The sequence below is a fragment of the Tamandua tetradactyla genome, chromosome 22 (genome assembly GCF_023851605.1).
Source record: "Tamandua tetradactyla isolate mTamTet1 chromosome 22, mTamTet1.pri, whole genome shotgun sequence".
NCBI lineage: Eukaryota > Metazoa > Chordata > Mammalia > Pilosa > Myrmecophagidae > Tamandua > Tamandua tetradactyla.
Genome location: NC_135348.1, coordinates 13,690,249 through 13,704,817, shown reverse-complemented (window position 1 = coordinate 13,704,817; position 14,569 = coordinate 13,690,249). Strand labels below are relative to the sequence as shown.

Genomic DNA, 14,569 nt, shown 5'->3' with positions numbered 1-14,569 from the left:
ATACAAAGGCAAAAGAGAAATGAATATATACTGTAATTGAGGATGCCCAAATATTGGAATTACTAGACAAAACTTATTTCGTATATGCTCTGTGACCTAAAGGAAACCATGTCTAAAGAACTAGACAAAATATGAACATGATGTCTCATCGAATAGAGAATATCAATAAAGAATTGTACACTGAAAACCATAAAACCTTGTTGAAATAAGGAAGGCCTAAATAAATGGAAAAGCATGCCATGTTCGTGGATTGGAAGATTTAACATTGTTAAGATGGAAATACTCCCCAAATTGACCTACAGACTTGATATAATCCTGTCAAAAATCCAACTGTTATTTAAGTAGAAATTGACAAGCTGATCTTAAAACTCGTGTGGATCAGAGTTAGAGTTCTGAAGCTATGAAAGTCATCAGTACCCCATACAGGCACTGCTTAAAAAGTTGAAAAAGGGATCAGACTTTGACTAGAGATATTAATAAAGCTAATCTGGATAGGACTGAGGTAAATCAGAACGCAGGGTAAGGAATGATATCATCCGTATTTTGAAACTTCAATTTCTGTGTGAGACCAAAGGGAGAGATGCTTATTTGGTGCAAAATTTATATTTTGGGTAGTGCATTACCTAATTCAACTTGTATGGTCAGTTTAGTTGAACACCATAAGTACATGGAATCTTGAATAGAGCGTGAGATTTTGTTGGTTTGTCCAGGTTAGTGTGATGCCCCGATATATCCCAGAGTGATTTGGGCAGTGAATAAAGAAGTATTTGCAAAGTCCTCTTGGGGGACTGGGGAGAAAGGAGGAAATATTCAACTTCCACATTTGGAGAATTTCTGATATTTTCTCAAGCAGTAGGGACAACCAAATCATTTGGCTGAACCCTTGATCTTCAGGTTTGCCCCTATGAAACTTATTCTTGCAAAGGATAAGCCATGCCTACTTAAAATTAGGTTTAAGAGTCACTCCCAGAGAACCTGTTGTTGCTCAGATGTGACCTCTCTCTCTAAGCCAACTCAGCAGGTGAACTCACTGACCTATCCTCAACATAGGACATGACTTCCAGGGGTGTAAATCTCCGTGGCAGTGTGGGACAAAACTCCAGGATGAGCCTGGATCTGGCACCATGGGACTGAGAAAATTTTGTTGATCAAAAGGGAAATGAGACAATAAAATTTCAGTAGCTTAGAGATTTCAGACAAAGTCAGAGGTTATCCTGGAGGTTCTTCTTATGCATTATATAGATATCCCTTGTTAGTTTATGGTGTATTGGAGGGGCTGGAGGGAAGTACCTCAAACTGTTGAGCTGCGTTCCAGTAGCCTTGATTCATGAAGACAGTTGCATAAAGTTATATCTTTTACCATGTGAGCGTGTGATTGTGAAAACTCTGTGTCTGATGCTCCTTTTATCCAGGTTATGGACAGATGAGTAAAAGAAAAATGGATAAAAATAAGTGGGATAAGGGATAAAATAGATGGAAATATTAGTGGTCAATGAGAGGGAGGAGTAAGGGATATGATATGTAGAATTTTTCTATTCTTCTGGAGTGATGTAAATGTTCTAAAAAATAATCATGGCAATGGACATACAACTATGTGATGATACTCTGAGTCATTGCTTATAGACCATGTACGGACTGTATGTGTGCGAAGATGTGTCAATAAAACTATTTTTAAAAAGACTCGTATGGAAATGCATGCAACCAAGAATAGCCAAAACAACCTTGAAAAAGAACAGCGTTGGAGAATTTACACTTCATTTCAAAACTTATTATAGGAGAGATTCCAGGTAAGATGACAGAGTAGGAAGCTTCAAGCTTCAAGACTCAGTTCGTCCTCCAAGGCAGCTAGTAAATAGCCAAGAACTGTCTGAAACAATTGTTCAGGGGCTCCTGAGAACAGAACAGTGTACACCATTGCAGGAAAGAGAGGAAAGAAGAGACTGATAACCTTCAGTGAAGAGCTGTGAGTAAAACTCTCCATGCTGTGGAGCTTGGTGCCAGTCCCCAGTTGTCTTGGCAGCATGCCCTGGGGTCCAATCCCTGACTGGAAATAAAGTCCTTTTCCCCAAAAATAGGGTGCGGGGCATGGAGGAATGCCATGCACAGCTTTGATTAGTGTATTCGGAATACTGGGTCCTGGCTCCCAGAGGTACTACAGTGTCACCCCCCCCCCCCCCCCAGAACAAAAGTTTCTGGCAGCCTCTCAACCCTTCCCCCAAGTGGGGTAGAAGCATGGGGAATTTAAAGTCACAGTGCTTTCTTAGGGCTGTGGGAACAATTTGTTGAAGGGTAGTGCTTCCCCAAGAAAAGGGGATTATCATGATCCAGGACTGTTGGTGGCTTTTGATTACTAATTCAGATTGCTGGGTCCCAGCTGGGAACTTTGGTTTCAACTACAAACTAGAAAACATTACTAGAAGTATCAAAGAAAACCTAAATAAATGGAAGGACATCCCATGTACATGAAGGGAAGAAGACTAAATATCATTAATATGTCAGTTCTACCCAAATTGATTTAGTACAATCACCATCACAATTTGCAGAAACGAGAAAGCCAATTATGAAATTTATTTGGAAGGGTAAGGGGCCCTAAATAGCCAAAAATATCTTGAAAAAGAAGTTGGAGGACTCACACTTCCTGACTTTAAAGTGTATTATAAAGCTACAGTGGTCAAAACAGCGTGGTACTGGCATAAAGATAAATATGTTGATCAATGGAATCAATTTGAGAATTCAGAAATACACCCTCAGCATCTCTTGTCAATTGATTTTTGTCAGAACAGTCTCTTCAACAAATGGTACTGGGAGAACTGGATATCCACAAGAAAAAGATAGAAAGATTACTCCTCTATCACACCTTCTACAAAAATTAACTCAAAATGAATCATCGACTTAAATATAGAAGCCAAAACTATTAAACTCCTAGAGGAAAATGAAAGAGCCTTCTTCAGTATCTTGTGATGGGCAGTGGTTTCTTAAACTCCAAAGTACAAGCAATGAAAGAGAGAAAAAAATAGATAAATTCAAAATTGAATATTTTTGTGCTTCAGAAGACATTGTGAAGGCGAAAAGGCAGCCCACTCAATGAAATATTTGGAAAACACTTATCTGTAAGGGTTTGATATCCAGAATATATAAAGAAATCCTGCAACTCAACAATTAAAAAACAACTCAATTTAAAAATGGGCGAAAGACTTGATTAGACATTTTTCCAAAGAGGAAATACCCGAAAAGATGTTCAACATCACTAGCTATTAGGGAAATGCAAATGAAAACTCCATGAGCTATAATTTACACCAACTAGAATGGCCACTATTTAAAAAACAGAAAACTACAAGTGTTGAAGAGCCTTTGGAGAAATAGGAATGCTATTCATTGCTGGTAGAAATGTAAAATGGTACAGCTGCTCTAGAAGACAGTTTGGGAGTTCCTCAGAAAGCTAAGTATAGAATTGCCATGTGATCTGGCAGTCCCAGTACTCGGTATATACCAGAACTCAAAGCAGATATGCAAACAGACATTTGCACATCAATGTTCATAAGGACATTATTCAGTTACCAAAAGAATAAGTCAACCCAAGTGTCCATCAGCCAATGAATGGGTAAAATAAAATGTGGTATATACATGCAATGGAATATTATTCAGCTGTAAGAAGGAATGACACCATGGATGAACCTTGAGGACAACAGATTGAGTGAAATAAGTGGAACACAAAAGGGCAAATACTATATGATCCTACTAATAGGAACTGAGTATAATGAGCAAACTCATGGAATTAACATCTAGAATATAGATTACCAGGAGACAGAATGGGGGTAGAGAATCAGGAGCTGAATGCTTAATTTATATAGAATTTTTAATAAGATTGATTATAAATGTTTGGAAATATATAGAGGTGATGGTAGAAAATTACTGTGAACGTGCTCAATATTGCTGACTTAAGTACATGATTGTAATTGAAAGGGGAAGTTTAGGGTCATGTATGTCACTAGAGGCAAAGCTAGATGATAAAACATGGGACTGTAAAACATGTGGATGATGGGTTGTAGACAATAACTGGTTTATAGCACAAATATGTTTTTTCATGAACTAGAACTATTGTTAACTATTGCTAACAATAGAGTGGTAATTGGGGGAAATAAATGTACATAATGCAAACTATGGCCTGTATTTAATAGTAGTATTTTAATATTTCATTGGTTGTAACAAGGGTACTACTCCATTGTTAAGTGTCAGTAATAAAAGGGCTTAAGGGGCATGGGTTTTTCCTTTTAGAGTAACGAAAATGCTCTGAAATTGATTGTGGTGTTGGATACACAATTCTGTGATTATAATGCGAGCCATTGATTGTACACTTTGAATGGATCACATGGTGTGTGAATATATCTAAATAAAACTGCTTTGTTAAAAAAAATTTACTATAGAGGTACGTAATCAAGACAGTTTGGTTCTGGCATAATGATAGAATTCAGAAATAAATCCAATTGATTTTCAACAAGGTGATCAAACCATTCAATCAGGAAAGAATAGTTTTTTCCACTAGTACTGGGCACAACTGAGTAGCCACATGGAAATGAATGAATCTAGATCCCTACCTCACACCACATGCAAAAATTAACTCAAAATGGATTAAAGACTAATTATAAGAGCTAAAACTATAAAACTCTTAGGAAAAAACATAGGTATAAAACTGTGACCTTGGGTTAGGCAACAGTTTCTTAGATTTGACAGTAAAAGAACAAGCAATCAAAAAGAAAATAGATAAATTGAACTCCCTCAAAATTAACTTTTGTGCATCAATGTACAATATCAAAAAAATGTAAAGAAAACCCACAGTGGGAGAAAATCATGTATATGATAAAGGTGTAGTATCCAATATATATAAAGAATCCTTAAAATTCACCAGTTAAAAAAAAATCTAGTTTTTTAAAATGGATAAGAGATTTGATTAGACATTTCTCCAAAGAAGATGTACAAATGGCCATCAAGTACTGATAAGATTGCTCAACATCATTAGTCCTTTGGGAAATGCAAATCAAAACCACAGTGAGATACCATTCACACCCACAAGCATGATTGTATATATATATATTTCTTTCATGGAAAATAAAAATGTTGGTGAGAATGTGGTGAAATTGGGACCCTCTTCCTTTACTGGTGGGATTGTGAAATGGTGGTCACTTTGGAGAACAGTTTGTCACTTCCTCATAATGTTAAGCATAGAGGTACCATATGAGCCAGTAATTCCAATCCTAGGTATATATCCAAGAGAAGTGAACACAGAAGTCCACACAAAAACATGCCATGAATTTCATAGCACCATTATTTATATTAGCCAAGAAGTGGAAACAACCCAAATGTCCAGCAACTGATGAATGGATAAGCAACATGTGCTGTTTTCATACAATGGAGTATTATTAGGCCATAAAAAGAATCAAGTACTGCTATATGTTACAACAAGGATAAATCTTTAAAACTTGATAAATGAAAAAAGCCAGACACAAAAGAGTACATATTTATATGTTTCTTGGTTAGCCAGAGCTGCTATCACAAATACCATACAATGGAGCAGTTTAAACAACAGGGATTTACTGGCTCATTGTTTTGAGGCTAGAAGAAGCCCAAGGTACAAATATCTGTTAAGGTTACGTTCTCCATGAAGAATGTAGCATTCTACTGCTGGCTGTGTGTAATACTAAGGGTTCCTTGGCTGCCCCATCATATGGCAGTGTCTTCTCTTCTGGGTTTCTGCTGACTTCCAACTTCTTCCTGTGGCTTTCTCTGATCACAGCTTCCAGTTTCTTCTCTTTCTAGGTCTTTCAGTAATCTGCATTAAAGCTCTACCTGCTTTCATTTGGTCACAACTGAACTAAAAATAACATCTTCAAAGTTCCTATTTACACAAGTGTCACAACTATTATGATTAAGAACATGTCTATGTTGGGGTACTGTTTGGGTTCGCTAAAGCTGCTAAAATGCAGTATACTAGAAATGAAATGACTTGAGTAAAGGGAATTTATTAAGTTACAAGTTTACAGTTCTAAGGCCATGAAAACGTCCAAACTAAGGCACCTTGAGAAAGATACTTTGATTCAAGAAAGACCTATTGGGAAGGCACGAGACTGGCATCTGCTAGTCCTTGTTTTAGATACTGTTGCTTCCAGCCTCTGATGCCAGTGGTTTCCTCTGTAAGTGTCTCCCTGGGATGTAATTCTGGGTTCTGGCTTGCTTAGCATCTCATGGGAAGGCACAGGGCGAAGTCTGCTGCTCCTTTGGCTTGTGGTTTCAGACATCTTCCCTGGGAGCATTTTCTTTATGCATTTCCAAATGTTTGGGTCTGGTGCTGGCGCTGAGCTTTCTCCAAAATGCTTTCCTGTTTTAAAGAACTCCAGTACACTAATCAAGGCCCATTTTGAATGAGTGGAATCACATCTCCATCTAATCAAAAGGCCATGCCCAAGTGGGTGTGTCAAATCTCCATGGCAACAATCCAATCAAAAAGTCCTACTGGGTGTGTCACATCTCCATGGAAACAATCCAATCAAAGTTTCCATCCCACAATATTGAATCTGGATTAAAAGAAACATGGTTGCCTCCACAAGATTGGATGAAGAAAAAGGACATAGATTTTTTTTGGGATACATAACGACTTCAAACCAGCACAGCTACCTAATTCTGTTTACCACAATCTGATTCCATTTATATGAACTGTCCGGAATAAGCACACCCATAGAGACAGAAAATAGATTAGTGGTTTGCAGGAGGTGGGCAGGAGGAAGGAATGGCGAGAGTAACTAAAGTTTCTTTTGGGGGTGATGAAAATATTCTTATATTAGATATTGGTGATGGTTGTACAACATTGTGAATATACTAGAAACTACTGAATTGTACACTTTAGTATGGTGAACTTTATGTTATGTGCATTATATTTCAATTTTAAAAGTCATTACAGATAATGTTTATGCCCAGTTAGTTATTCATGGCTTTGCTATTAATTTGAAATGATGTGTAGATTAACTTGAAAGACATAATATAGATACAGATACATTTAATAGCAAGAGGTATAATTCAATATAAAGTAAATATTTTTTTCTACAGGGCTACTTTTTTTGGAGGGGTGGGCTGGGAATCGAACCCGGGTCTCCTGCATGAAAGACGAACATTCTACCCCTGATACAGGGCTACTTTTTATATTTCCCATTGATTTTTTTCTTAATGGTTAGGTTTATTGAGTGATAATATATACACAATAAATTAAAAATTTTTAGCCATCTATTTTGAAATAGTGTCAAACCTAATCCTATTCAGAGAATGCTAACATACTCCCCACACAGATACTCAGATCCCCCAACTTTTAATGTTCTACCACCATTTGCTGTATCATCCTGTCTATCTTTCTATTTTCTATCATTTGAGAGTAGGTTGTATAATTCGTGCTCCTTGAATACTTAATATTTCCATGTACATTTCGTAAGAACAGGGATAATTATTTTTGTAACCACTTTAAGTACAGTTATCAAGTTCAAGAAATTTAACACCGATAATAAAGCTTATAGTCTATACTCCATTTTTTTCATGTATCCCAATAAGTGGCCATTTGGGCATTTTCTCTTTCATTATTAGATCATTCTAGGCTCCTATGTTGCCTTTAGTTGTTATTTTTTCCCTTAACTCTCTCTTTTTTAATCATGGAAACTTACACAACATAAATTTTCCCAGCTCACCTGCTCCCAAGCATACAAATTCAATGGGATTAATAACCCTCTTCTGAATATCATCTGTTGCCAGAATTTTCCCATCACCCCAGATAGAAACCCTGTACCTACTAGGCATAAACTCTTCCCTTCTCCCTCCTCCCCTGCTCTAGTAACCTATATTCTACTTTCTAATTTTAAATTATTTTGTCCCCTTTTGGTGTGGTAAATTATTTGAGAAACCCATCTCATTTAAACTTTTATGTTGTTTTTTAAAAGACTAAATACAGTGATGATGAACATTTAGGAAAGGAAAATTGTTTATACTGAATTAATAGTTATGACTATGAAACTACAACTCTTAAAATTTCCCTGGGAAGTTAAGCAGATTTGTGAAATAAATTTTATATCACTACTTGAGCTTTTCTAATAGCCATTTTATTTGTATAACCTTTTGTTCATGTGAAAAAGTATGAATATATAGATGGATGAAATTTGTTTGCTTTTCAGGTCAAGCAAATAAAGTAGCCAAAGAAGCTGCTAATAGATGGACTGGTATGTATCACAGTGCCTCTTAACTATAGTTAAACTCCCACCACACTTAATAGTGTGAGGTACAGGTGCTTTTGTGCCTAGATTTTTTCAAGAAAGGGTATTTCTGAAAATGTATGCATAAATCAAGTATTTATAAATTAAATATATTTTATTAAAGGTTTTTTTTTAAATCTAATTGAGTTATTTTCTAAAGTACAAGATATTTTTGTAAAATCAAAGATTACTTCCAGTTTAACTTTTGTGTAACTCTTTCCCAATAAGTTACTTGCACCAGTCACCTACCCTTCATATATTGTAAAGCAAGATGCACTTTTTAAGAGTTTGTGGAATCCAAAAGAGTTCTGGTGTTGCTAATAATAATAGCTAACATTTGTTGAGGGTAAACTGTATGCCAGGCATTGTAATGAGTGTCTATAGTGCATTCTCATTTTATCTCCACAACAATCTTGTGAGATAGCTGTGATTAAAATCCCTTATTTTGAAAATGAAACTGAGGTCCTGAGGAAATTTGCCCAAGGTCACACTCCTGCTTATCAGTAGTACAAGAATGAGAATGCAACTTTTTTGATTTCAGAATCCTGGCTCTTAACCACTTCATGATGCTATCTTTTCTACAAGTCCATTTTCATGTAAATCCATTTACAAATGGATACACCTTCTGATCTACACCAGAGATATTCTGAAAAGTGGAAATTAGTAAGGTACTATCTACTTGGTATCTTAAAGTTTAGGAGAAACTTATTAAATAATAATTGCTGTGATTTATGTATGCTTATGACCAGTATTGTTAGAAGCTGTCAGAAAATCACACTGATGTTTTTCTAGTATTTAATTATAAAATAACAATAATTGAAATTCATCCTGGTGAGAACATAATGCCTTCACGTATATTGCTTATCTTCATTCTGTTTCCATGAGAGAGCATGGATAAGATTGCATTGACACAGAGATGTAAAAAGTTTAAAGTAATTCCCCTAAGTCAAATATGATTGGTCATTGGAAGAACAGAAATTTGAGCCAGGTTTCCTTCTCTGCTTCTTTATATTTCCTTATACAAGAAATTGAAGAATTATTTTCTCTTTTTCTGTTAGAATTAAATATTTTGGTTAAATCAGTATAATTGACCTTTGATACCTATCAAATCACAGTATTGTTTATTACAAAGTTATTTCCTGAGAAATACGATGCTTTAGTTATAAAAACAGAGGGGGTTAAAAATAGCAACCAGGTTAAGGTTCATTAAGGTTGATTCAACTGAAAAGGGAATAATGAAAGCTGTGCCCAGTGAAGTACAAAGACATTGTATGGGTCTGAGAAATATAAAATTTTGAACAGGAAAAAAGAAGCATGTGAATTTTTAGGTTAAAAATAAGATAAGAGTCATAAGGTGATTTCCCCCAATAGTTCTCAACAAAGCAGCTCAGCAAACAGGAGGAAGAGGCAGCATGTGTATTTGGTGGGAGGAACTTGGCTTGGAAAGGAATCCAGGCTGAAGTTCTGATTTGCTGTGTGACCTATTGAACTTCTCTGAACCTGTTTCCTCATCTGTTCATGTGGATAATAATAGCTACCTCATAGCATTTGGGGAGGATTAAAATAGACTGTGTGTAAGCTCTCTGGCATAGATAAACCAGTATTCCCTTTTTCCTCTTAAAAAAACCCTTACTTGTTTCCACTTGATCATAAACTTCCAAAATTATAATTAGGAAAACAGATTTGACAGCTTTTTTTTTTTTCATTCTATTTTATTGTTTTTTGTGAAAGAACCTGGAACTTTTAAAATCATATAGGAAGGAAGAAATTTTTAGAGAAGCAGAAACAGCTGCTAAGAACCATATTTCCATTTGAGGTTTTATTTTATTCCTTTCAGAATAAACATGTATTATGAAAAAATCATGAAAAAAATAAGATCATGGAGATAAAAGATGAAACAAAGTACACCTTCAGAACATCTACCTGTCTTCAAAACAAACAGTAATGCTTAGAACTACAAATTATCATATAATTATTGTTAAGGTTTGGTTTCCTTCTACTTAAAAAGTCCCTAAAATATATCTAGAATTTAGAATACATTCTGCCATCAATAATGCAATATCTCAGTTTTACAGGAGAGAAATTACTTAAGGGAATAAATATAACTAACAATATCATGTCTAAATGCCTTGTGATGTTAAGCACACTTTAAATATAATTTAATAAATTACATCACATTAAAACTTGTTTAATAAGTAAGATAGTGGAATTTTTATAAATTTATATGGGAACAATCTTAACGAGTAAGGGAGGAATAGGATGTTGTGAAATCCTAACATAGACTCAATACAAGTGATAGTGCAATCCTGTTTCTATATATATCTTGAGTATGCTGCCATATAAATTAACTGGAATTCTACCAGTCTTAAGGTTTTGTTTTTGTTTTACTTTTTTTCATCTATAAAAATTTTTACCAGTAGGAAAATTATTAAACAAGGAGTGAACTAACAAGGTTGTGGGTAGCATCTTGTGGCACGCATTGAGTGGCCAAAGGAGATGTTTAATCAATCTTCTTTGAATTGGTCCGTTAATCATTATTGTGGAGAGGCTTTTGTTTGTTCTTTTGTTTTTAATCTTTGAATATTTATGATAAAATGTTTTCCTGCTCTCATGTGAACCAGGAAATCCTTCACACAGACTGTTCAATAGTTTTACTATGATTCCTCATTTTCTTCTTTCCTGATCCAGGTTTGAAGTCTGTTCTTTCCAAATCTTTTCCCAAGCAGTGTACTGCCTCCTATTTTTTGTTTTCTTTCATTTGTGGAAATCTTATATCCATGGAGCCTATCTGGAAGCTGTACCCAAAATACTTCATCTTTTTAACACACATCACTTTGGAATTGTTTAGTAAGAAAATGATGATTTTTCTCTCTTGTCAGTTTGAACTCATAGGCTGTTTACATTCTACAATACCTGTAATACACTTAATATCTGTCTTATGTATCAGTGGGTCCTCTGTAAATATTTGGCTATGATTGATAAGAATGCACTGATTGTGCATACACTGATAAAACTAAGTAGATCATCCTGTACCTCATGGTATTATTTTAGTATTCTTAGATTATTATGAGAAAGATTCATTTTAACATCAGTTGACATTCTATAAATCTTTAATTGAAAGAAATGAGAATGTTTTGTATTCTATTATTAATAAAATAATTATTATAAAATAATTTTATTATATATTATATAATAATAAAATATTATATGTAAAATTAATTAAAAATTATTCTATTTGTTGCAGCAGTGTTCACCTTATAAATGAACTTTATTCCTAACATTTATTGTTATTTGAACTTGGAGTTAAATTCCATAGAAATAATATGAAAGAGGGTAATCATTTGTTGTTTGATGGGTACAGAGTTTTTGGAAATTTGGGGATTTTGAAATACTATTTGTTTTTAAAAAGAGCACTCAAACTCCAAAAGAACTGATTTTAGCCCCTTACTTCATTATCACTCCTAATTCAGTACTTGATATATGAGTATCATGGAATACTTTGACAAATTATAAAATACTATACCATTATTTTTCCATGTTCATAATACATTTTCATTATAAAGGCAGTATATGTATATTAAAGGAAACATAAAATGCCCTTTCCCAATTTTTAGAATTTTAGATTGCTTTTACTTTTTTTATTATTACACTGGGATAAAAACACTTGGTCATACATTTTTGTACACAATTTGTTTTATTTTCTTAGGATAAATTCTTTTAATTTGATAAAAAAAATTTTTTTCTTTATGTTCCCTTTAGGGATGCTGAGGACACATCTTCAGCAGAGAACCCCTTTCTCCTCCTCACCCCTCCCTCTCACTCTGTCCTGATTGTCTGGAAGCTATTACTCTGAATGGGGGTGGAGTGTAGGGAGGACAGGCCTGGAGAGGATGTGCTCCGTTTGGGAGCAGGACTCTAATTCCTGAGGTAACAGGGTCCTGTCCTCTGCTGAAGAAATGGGTAAAAAGCACCATTGGCTTTTTCCTTTGATTGGGGCTACTCTTATGTCAAGTATTCTTCAGTGGCAGTTTATGTGCTGAATTTTAAAATACAAGCTCTATTTACTTGTTCAAAATATTTGTTAAATACTTTCTTCTTTTTTTTAGTTGCCATTAATCTTGATAATACAGATAATTCTTTTTAACTCTTCTGGAAGTAATCGATGGAGGTAAAAGAACTATGAAGATGGTTATAGTTGATAAGTTTTATGATTGTGTTTTCAATTTTAAAAATATTTCTCAATTTTCTTTATAGATAACATCTTTGCAATAAAATCTTGGGCCAAAAGAAAATTTGGGTTTGAAGAAGATAAAATTGATAAAAACTTTGGAATTCCAGAAGACTTTGATTACATAGACTAAAATGTTCAATGGTGGTGAAGGATCTATGTGCTTGTGAATATATAAATTATTTTATATTATCCAACAAAATGTTTTGAAATGTCATTTGCCTGTAACTGTGCTTATCATTTTTTTAATTTAAATAAAGTATAATGTATAGATGTTCTTAACTATTTTTGATAGGTGGAAGGAGAATGATAGCCACGTTTACAGTTCACAAGCAAAGTAGGACAATGCAAGTAAAGCCATCCACTAAGTAAAGTCAGGTTTATAAATGATATTTCAGAGATTGAAGCCATACCATGATAACATTTTTTTAGTTTCATCCAAATATTAAATGGTAAAAACAACTAAATGTGCATAAACATTCACATAAATGTTTGAAAATAACCTTTAAAAGCCTAATTGACTGCTTTACTGTTTCCCAGTGTTTGGTAGGAAATATGTATGATTAATATTCAGTATAGTGTATCCTATTTGCAGGTTTCTGAGTGAAAAAATAAAGTCAGTATTTCTTTAATTTAGAGTTAGGTAGTAATTCCTCAGAAATGAAGACTAATTCATTCTTTTGAGTTTTGTTGCCTTTCTACTGGAAAGAACAAGAACATGGCCTTTTACTCTTATTTAGCACTACTTATAAGATATTATATTAGAGTGGTATTATTACAGCACACATCACAACTATATAGTATTCAGGGATTTTTTTTTTTTTTTTGGCAACTACCTAAAAAAAGAGTAAGTTAAAAATAACTTATATCCCACATGTATTTTTCCATTTCAGTTTAGCCATTGGAGTATTTACAGTCACTCCAAAACAAACTTATAGTTAAAAAAAAAAAAAAAAACACAACTATTATGGGCAATACCAGTTACTGCCTTAAGTCTTTTTTCCATATTGTTCTTGATAGATATTCTTTTTTAGTAACTTGAATGCAATACTCCATATATCTGAAATGACCCAAATGGCATCCAAACCATTTGTTATTGAATCTGACCTTTGTATTTCATGGTGTTGCTCTAAGGCTACTTAATCACTCACTTCCTGGGATTGAATGGGAGCTGATTGGTCCATCTGTGTTTTTGATGTGTTGCCTTAGGGCAACACATTTTTTCACATAAGAAAGTATTTGATGTAAGAGACAAAGGAAAAGGAAACAAAACACCATAAAACTTTCCCTAAAACACTAATAATGGGAATTTCACAATTTCTCAGAGTAGTTTAATATTTATTAGTGAATATGCTTGTTTCCTTGTTTAGAGAGAAGGTATGTATGTTCAAAAAGGAAGCCATTTCAAATGACCCCTAAAAGATACTGTTTTATAGTCAACTTGTTTTTTCTTTTGGATCTCCATTTCATGGGTTTAGCACTAGAATGAATGAGATGGGGTCTATACATGAGCTAATCAGAGGTTATAGTACTCTTAAGCTGGTAGGTAGTGTGCTGGTAGATGTTTAACAGCTGACTCTTGAAAGAGTGAAGGGTCTTAATTTATACTATTTGTCTGTTTGCATCATTCAAATACTTCCCCCAAAGCCAATTTCATGCTATCAGAGTTAGGAAAAGATATTCAGTAACATACCATAATATAGTGTTTCTACCATGCCATCACAGATATGATAATAAATACTATACTATATAGGTGATAGTACTGTAAAATAATAGGGAAGTAATGAGTTTTAAGTACCTAGTACTTTTGTTTTTAATATAGTTAACCATAAATTTATGATTTAATAATGGCTGTTAACTGTCAGCTTCCACAGGCCAGCGCTCCAGCAGACCCATGTTCTTAAATTAATCTGTAAGACCTGCTTTTGGGTTTGCTCGTGCCTGAAATTAGAAATACTGATTATTAAGCCCAGTGATGTTTTTCCAGCCATGCTCAAGGTAATCTTTAGTCCTGGATTGGTTTTGTTACTAGTCTGAGAGTTTAGTGCAATTTGGATAC

The 14,569-nt window shown here is 34.3% G+C and overlaps 1 protein-coding gene across 1 annotated transcript in view; it reads left to right on the top strand.

Moving 5' to 3' along the window:
* Positions 1 to 12,781, top strand: part of MND1 (meiotic nuclear divisions 1) — a 126,143-nt gene extending 113,362 nt beyond the window's left edge. The window contains exons 7-8 of the mRNA XM_077139577.1: positions 8,205 to 8,249; positions 12,537 to 12,781. Coding sequence (XP_076995692.1) covers positions 8,205 to 8,249; positions 12,537 to 12,643 — 152 coding nt within the window. The 3' untranslated portion in view covers positions 12,644 to 12,781. The remainder of the gene's footprint in view (positions 1 to 8,204; positions 8,250 to 12,536) is intronic.
* Positions 12,782 to 14,569: the final 1,788 nt, after the last annotated feature.